At 46.2% G+C, this 7,418-nt stretch overlaps 1 protein-coding gene across 1 annotated transcript in view; it reads left to right on the top strand.

The window, feature by feature from the left end:
- Positions 1-289: 289 nt before the first annotated feature.
- The window catches only part of LOC103803352 (glucose-fructose oxidoreductase domain-containing protein 2), a 7,613-nt gene continuing 484 nt past the window's right edge, over positions 290-7,418 (top strand). Inside the window, exons 1-2 of the mRNA XM_009075896.1 lie at positions 290-635; positions 6,539-7,418. The exon at positions 6,539-7,418 is cut by the window's right edge and continues 484 nt beyond it. Coding sequence (XP_009074144.1) covers positions 377-635; positions 6,539-7,418 — 1,139 coding nt within the window. The 5' untranslated portion in view covers positions 290-376. The remainder of the gene's footprint in view (positions 636-6,538) is intronic.

Below are 7,418 nucleotides of genomic sequence, written 5' to 3'. Positions count from 1 at the left end.
TGTGCCTCACTGTCTCTGGTTTGTCCTGCTTGCTGGTGTGTGTGCTGAGTTTTGAAGCTGAGGAGATACTCATGACTTTGTCAAGCTGCTTTCTTACCATTCTTCTTCCGTAGGGTTGTTGGACATGTCCCTTAACAGTTATCTCTACAGATTGCAACTTTGGGGGTTTGTTTTTTATCATTAGGATGTTTGAATGCTGTATGAGGGACAGAAGCTGCCATTGAGGCTAGGTGGGTTTGATACCAAAATGTGCCTCGTGTTGATAGTGACTTGTAACTTTGCATGTTTTAGGAACTGTGGATGGAACAGCAAGCTGAGGAGCCAAACATTTCCCCGAAGGCCTATGTGTAGACCCTGATGCTTGAATGAATGAAGAATGAAAATGCTCCCTGGAGTGGGTGTGTTTGGAACTGGCAGTGCTGCCCAAGTCCTGGTACCCTTGCTGAGGGCAGAAGGCTTCTCCATTGAGGCACTTTGGGGGAAGACTGAAGAGGAAGCCAAACAGCTGGCAGAGGAGATGAACATCTCCTTCTACACGAGTCGCACCGACGATGTCTTGCTGCACCAGGACGTAGATTTGGTTTGCATCAATATCCCTCCACCACTGACTCGGCAAATTGCTGTGAAGGCTCTAGGTACCTTTTTATCTTTGGAGCTGGACCAAAAATCCATGGTTTGTTGGCTGATTGAAATGTGAAGCTGTTAGATCGCACAGTGCTGGTTGCACCCACAAGCAAATGCAGTGTTAAAGGTTTTGTGTGGAATTGGTAGTGCCATCTGTGAGAAAGGTTACCTAAAAATACTGTTTATAATTGCTTATAGCTCTGCAAGTCTGGAACCAATTGGGCTGAAATATCTCATGTCTTCTTCAGACTGAACTTATGGTGGGGAGGTTTTAATAAGAATTAGCTGTTTCAGAGGTAATAAAATGGTTTTATGCCCATTAAAAAAAAAGCCAAAAACCCAAAACGAACCCCAAACCAAAACACCAAATATTTTAACTTGTTTAATTAATTTAATTAATTTCAAAATTTCCCATGATCTGCAGTAGGAAACAAAGATCAGCCTGGGCTAGGAGGGTTGTTCAGCTCTGCTTCCTGTTTTCCCCACAAATAAAACCAAACCAGAAAGTTGAAAGCCTTTGAAAAAATGTTTGCATGAACTCAGGAGAATCTCATGAGTTAGGATCTAAGAGAGTTGCTGTTTTCAGCCAGTGTGGTGTGACCCTGGACACCACCTGGAGCTCTCTTGGGACATCCATGTCCATAGCAGGCTGGTATGGTGGAGGAAGGAAGGCAGATGTTTGGGACAGCAGGAAGAATCCAGCAAGATGGGCTGGGTGAAGGTGTCTGGGAGTGAAGGGTTGACATCCCAGACTGGTTGGGCAGGAAGGTGGGAGCCAACTGCCTGGGCATCCTGACATTTCTTAACTCTCCAGTGTGTGACTTTGTAGTGTTAATGTCCTCTCACGCAGCACAGCGTGGGTATCATTTTGTGTGCAGTTCTGTAAGTAACAAGGGTGATTTTTTTACTGTGTTTACAAGAGATCTGCATGAGTTAATTTTAGGATGGGTAATCTCTCAAACCATGTGAGCCAGAGTGGTTTGTTGTTCTTAGCCTCTTTGCTCTACAGTAGTTTCTTTCGGAAGTAAACAACTCCCTGCACAAACATTTGCAATGCCACTTAGATATGCAGAGAGAGTTCAGGCTTTTTTTGTCCCCCTCTTTTCCTTTTCACTTTGTTAGATTTGTTTACCTCGTTAGAGTACTGTCCTTTGAATTTTAAGGTATTCTGAGTTTTGAATATTTGAACTGCAAGTTAGAATTAATTTGTTTAAATAGGCCAGAAGTTCTTTTAAGCATTTGTTAGGTAATAAGCATTTCACTAGGTCTCGTGGCTCTTGATCAGATGAGCTAAAAGGAGAGGATTGAACCTTCTCTGGTGAATTATCAACTAAAAGGGATTGAGATTCCTTCTTTGAAGGGTGGGAACCCACATGATGACATTATGCAGAGGAGGAGAGGGGGGTGAAGCTGGTGCAGAAGTGCAGAGGTGATGATTTGTGCTTCACTGCAGGTTTAGGTAAGTGAAAGGCTGAAAAAGCTAAGGAAATGGATGGATGGAGCACTAAAGGGTGACTTACTCTTCACTTTGACTGCCCTGAAATGTTCTGATCTGCAAACCGAGTCAGGCATCTGAGACCCAGTATGGTGCTCACCTGGTTTTTCAGATTGCTACGCTCATCACAGTAGTGTTTGTGGATTTGCTGCCAAGTATGTGGAGACTTATTTCAAGCCAGTGTTGGTTTGCTGTGACTGAGTGTTCTGAAGGAACACAGAACCAGGGTAGGGCCAAAGATGGCAAACACTTTTTCTCTGGAAGTTGAGATTGGTACAGTGGTGGTCATAATTGGAGAATTATTAGCTGTGAGCTGTACGTAATAGATCGGTGTTTACTATCCAAGAGACTTGGCTTTAGGAAAGATCAGATGTGGTGCAGTGATAATGGTCTGGTGTGTTGTGTTTTGTTTTGGTGGGGTTGGTTGGCTGGTTTGTAAGTGCTGACACATTTATTACTTATTTGGGTACATTTTTATACTTTTTTTTAAAATTTAAAATGTGCTTCCATTTTTGCTCCTGGCAAAGAAGAGAAATAGACCCAGTTTTTCTAGGTGGTGCAATTTGTTTGCCTAAGTTTCTTACTGACAGATATTCATGAGCAACCCTAGGTACAACTTTGGCATGATGGGGACAAAGCAGTGACACTGGTTTGAGTTCATGAACCAGACATAACAGATCAAAGCCCAGAGGATAATTCACATTAAAATCAGTGTAATCTTAGGGTTTATCTCCACAACAGGCAAAGCAAGAAGCTAGCCTAAAATTTGTGCTTCTTTTGATCTCAGAGGAACTAAACTAATTTCACAAGATGTCTGTGTTGTGGTTCATATCCCACAGTTAAATGCTGCCGCCTTTGCATGAGGTGAGCACAGAGTGGAATTACTGGCTGGAGTGGAGTGTAAAATACAGGATATTTGTGCATAAGGCAAAGTTCAGGCAGAACATGAGAAGTCCTGAGAGTAAAATTTCTTCAGGATGCTAAAGATAATGGTGCTACACACCCTGAGCCCAGCTCAAATGGATGTTTTCTGGAGTGGCTGTGGAGGAACCTTTTACTTGCCTCTCTTGGTTTATACTGGTTGACTGCACTGTTTAAGATATCTTTGCAACATAAATTGTTTGATCCCCTGATTTTGTGGATTCCCTATAAATTACAGTGTGTATGTGTTAATTGTGAAGGAAGGAGTTGGAAAGGGCTCTGTCACTGCTTTGTGTTGTGACAGATGCAGATCTGCTGCTCTTGAGACAGGATGAACAGGCACCCAATAAGTGCTCTGTGCCTAGAGTGCTCCCCACCCCTGTAACAAGTGGCATAGAGGTCTTTTCAAACTGTAGGCAAACAAGAAATGAAATTAGGGAGTGTGTTGTGGAATGAGTGGTCATTCACTGGAAGCCTCCCAAAGCAAGTATGTCTGAGACAGCTGGTTATTTGGGAAGACTCCTCAGACACCCCCAGCTTCTTGTGGTGGACAAAGCAATGGTCTGGTGTGCTTCATCTTCCGAGGTGCAGCCCTGGGTATCTTTACTCGGGGGAGTAAAGAACTGCGTGTTCAGTTCGATGGACATACCTACATGGGATAAACACATTTAGTAGTTAGAGCCAAGATGGTAAAGTCCTGCAGGGAGAGGCAAAGCTGAGTGCTTTGACTATGGAAAGTGTTGGATGGGCAGCTGGGGCTGCAATAGCCAGGGAAAGGAACCAGCAAAGAGGTGAAGTGGTATCTGTCACAGGCAGAGAGGAGACTCCAGCTCACATGCACATGGATTGTGCTTTGGGCTGCACTTCTCCCATCTTCTCATGAACATTCTCTCTCCCAAGGCCCCAGCAGGCTGTGAGGTCCCTTCCTCCTGCCCATGCTGGCACCCTTTGTTCCAGGAGGAAGGAGCAGGCTGGGGAGTCCTGGCAGCTGCTGGAGCAGCATCCACCAGGTAGCATGAGAAAGCTGCACATTTTCTGTGCTTGCATTTCATTAGCCAGAGCTGTGAAATACTTCATGGATGGCAAATTTTGGATGTGGTGGTAAGGGCCTCAACAGAAAATCTTGCAGCCATGGTTTAAGGAAACAATATGGTACAAAGTTCAGGTTTTCATTACCAAAATAATAGTAATATGCCGAGGAGGGATGTGTAAGTTGCTCTGCCTAGGAAAACAAAAGTCATGGCCTTGGTAAGGGACCTTGTAGCCATCTCCACTCAGCCCTTGTCTTTGCTGCACAGCCATTTCAGTGAGCCTGGGGACAGCTGGCGGGATGTCCCACTGACGGCAATCGCAGGATGATCCCAGAGTTATTCTGGTGTGTCCAGGTCTCTGTCCTGGCACTCCAGCAGTGCATTGTGCTGACTGCCATCCCCAAAAAAGGCATCTGCCGTCCCAAAAAAAGGCATCAGCCTGTTTTAGCTCCTCGAGTGGCTCAGCCTGTGCTGGCACAAAGAGCACAGCACTCACTGAGTGAGGACGGCAGAGCAAGGGCAGCCTGGTGTGATGAACCACCTGGTGTGACATGGCTGTCCCCAGGTGGACAGTGTCCCACTCCCTGCCCTCAGTCCCCCCCTGCAGGGACCCGGGGTTGTGCAAGGGGGAGAGTGGCACTGGCTGCAGAGCTGTACCTCGTGTGTACACAGATCAGAGAGTCACTTTCAATTTCTGCAAGCTTTGGGAACCGCAGATCTGCTCAGGACTATGTGAACATCTTTTTGGTTTCTCTTGCTTGTATTTTACTGTAACCTGCCTGGAGGCAAGTGCCATGTAAACGAGAAGGCAGATAAACCAGGGACTGAAGCCTCTCCAGATGCTTCTCTAGGTGCTTCAGCTAGCCCTGCAAAGTCCTTGACAGCTATGCCTTACCTCGTTAGCAGGACTGGGAACAGGGAAGTCAGGAATGGTCCCTGGCATGGGAGGTGCCCAGTGGGCAGCCAGTGTCTGCTGGGAGTTTGACCTTAGCCTTTGTTCATTAAAGCTCTGAACGTGTTGACTCGCAGCGGTGAGGAGATTTCTCAGTAAAAATAGCAGTCGTGTCGTCTTCTGACTGGATTTTGCTGATGCCTGTGAGAAATAGAGGTGCTGAGTCTCCTGTGGCTGAGCTGTGCCCGGTGATGTGCCCCGCGGAGCGTTCCTGGAGGGCTTGCTGGGAGCAGCCGGGAGGTGGAGCGCCGAGAGCAGGAGCTGCAGGCTGGGAACTGCCTTCCCTCTCGTGTGAGAGACTGACTTCTGCGCCTGTGCTGGTATCTTCCCACTGGGACTCGATTCAAAGCTGTTCTGAGCAGGGAGCACAGTCTGCTCCTGAGTAAGGAGGAACTTTCAGGGAGGTGCCTACCCCTGTGTGTGGTGATTCCTGTAATTCTTGGGCAGGAATTGTGGTGTGATGTGACTGAGCTTCAGGTCTGACATCCCCAGTAAATACCTGGAGACTTATAGGTGTAACCCTGGTTGTTATACTGAAAAAGTTTAGATAAGTATTTCAACAGAACAGATGTAAAACAGGAAAAACCAGGAAAGCCCTGTCGTGAGAAAAGAGTGAGGATGGGAGAAGAAGGGGGAATACCAGCAGAGCTCTGAATGTAGGAATTGAAGTTTGCACTTTGATGCTCTTTTGTATTACTTTATCTCTGCTGTAAAGTTAAAAACATCGAATTATTGACTGCCCACATTAATTCAGGCTGAGCACAACGTGAGGTGTGTCATGAGGAATAAACCCACAGTGTGTCAGGTTGGGAGTGCAGCTCTTGGCTGGGTCACTCAGTCACTTTTTGTCTGATGGCATGAGTAGGCTGTGTGTGCAGACCAAAATGGTTTGCTTTCTAATTAGCAATGCTTTTAAAACAGTCCACTTAGCAAACATGATTTGTAGTTCTTGTGTTCTGCACACAGAATATGTATGTATGTCTTTTATATATAAATGCAAGATACATAAATATATTTAAATCCATATAAATAAAAGTAACTTTTATGTCCCATTTCTATTGATCTATTTAAAATAATAAACTCATAGTGATTGGGAAATAAAAAGTGAAAATCAAATCTCCCCTTCTGTCTCCTCTTTCCTGCAGGGTACATGACTTCCCCCCCCCCCCCAGCTCTACAGGTATTCAGATAATTTTAGGACTACAGAACATATATTGTGTCTTGTTTTGATGCCGTGTGATGCCATTTATCTTTCATGATGTAAAAATCCTCTCTTTATTTGGAGCTTCCTTCTGTGGGAGTTTGTCAGCTCTGCAACTGGAGCACCTGGGAAGCAGCATTGAGTGCAGTACTGCACTTGGCATTCCTATTTTAGTTCCCAGACCTTTGCCTTTGAAATTGGAGCAGGAAAGCCTGACTTAAAAACATCACTTCTTGACAACCTTTGGGGCATCTGAGCATGTTTTGCTCATGTGTGATATTATATATATCTTTTTGTTTTCATTTGTGCTGCAGGAATAGGGAAGAACGTGCTCTGTGAGAAAGCTGCTACCTCTGTGGATGCCTTCAGGATGGTCACAGCTGCCAGGTATTACCCCAAGCTGATGAGCATCGTGGGCAATGTGCTCCGTTTCCTGCCTGCCTTTGTGAAGATGAAGCAGTTGATAGAAGAACACTACGTGGGCAACGTGATCATCTGCGACGTACGAGTGTACGGGGGAAGCCTGCTCAGCCACAAGTACAACTGGATCTGTGATGAGCTGATGGGAGGAGGTGGGCTGCACACCATGGGCACCTACATCATCGACCTCCTGACTCACCTCATCAGCAGGAGAGCAGAGAAGGTCCACGGTCTGCTCAAGACTTTTGTGAAGCAGAACACAGCTATCAGTGGGATTCGCCACGTCACCAGCGATGACTTCTGCGTTTTCCAGATGCTGATGAGTGAGGGTGTCTGTTGCACTGTGACTCTCAACTTCAACATGCCTGGATCGTTCATCCATGAAGTCATGATCGTTGGGTCTGCTGGTCGCCTCATAGCTCGCGGGACGGACTTGTACGGGCAAAAAAACACTGCGCTCCAGGAAGAACTGCTGTTTACAGACTCTCTGAGTGTCAACAAGGGCCTCTTGGATAAGGGGTTCAAAGACATCCCACTGCTCTACCTAAAAGGAATGGTGTACATGGTGCAGGCCCTGCGGCAGTCTTTCCAAGACCAGGAGGACCGTCGGACATGGGATCACAAACCTGTGTCCATGGCAGCCTCTTTTGAGGATGGGCTGTACATGCAAAGTGTAGTAGAGGCCATCAAGAAATCGAGTCGGTCAGGCGAGTGGGAGACTGTGGAGGTGATGACTGAGGAACCAGATGCCAACCAAAACCTCTGTGAGGCACT

The sequence above is a fragment of the Acanthisitta chloris genome, unplaced genomic scaffold (assembly GCF_000695815.1).
Source record: "Acanthisitta chloris isolate BGI_N310 unplaced genomic scaffold, ASM69581v1 scaffold28065, whole genome shotgun sequence".
Lineage (NCBI taxonomy): Eukaryota > Metazoa > Chordata > Aves > Passeriformes > Acanthisittidae > Acanthisitta > Acanthisitta chloris.
The sequence above is the reverse complement of the archived record's forward strand: the minus strand, read 5'-3'. Positions and strand labels throughout refer to the sequence as shown.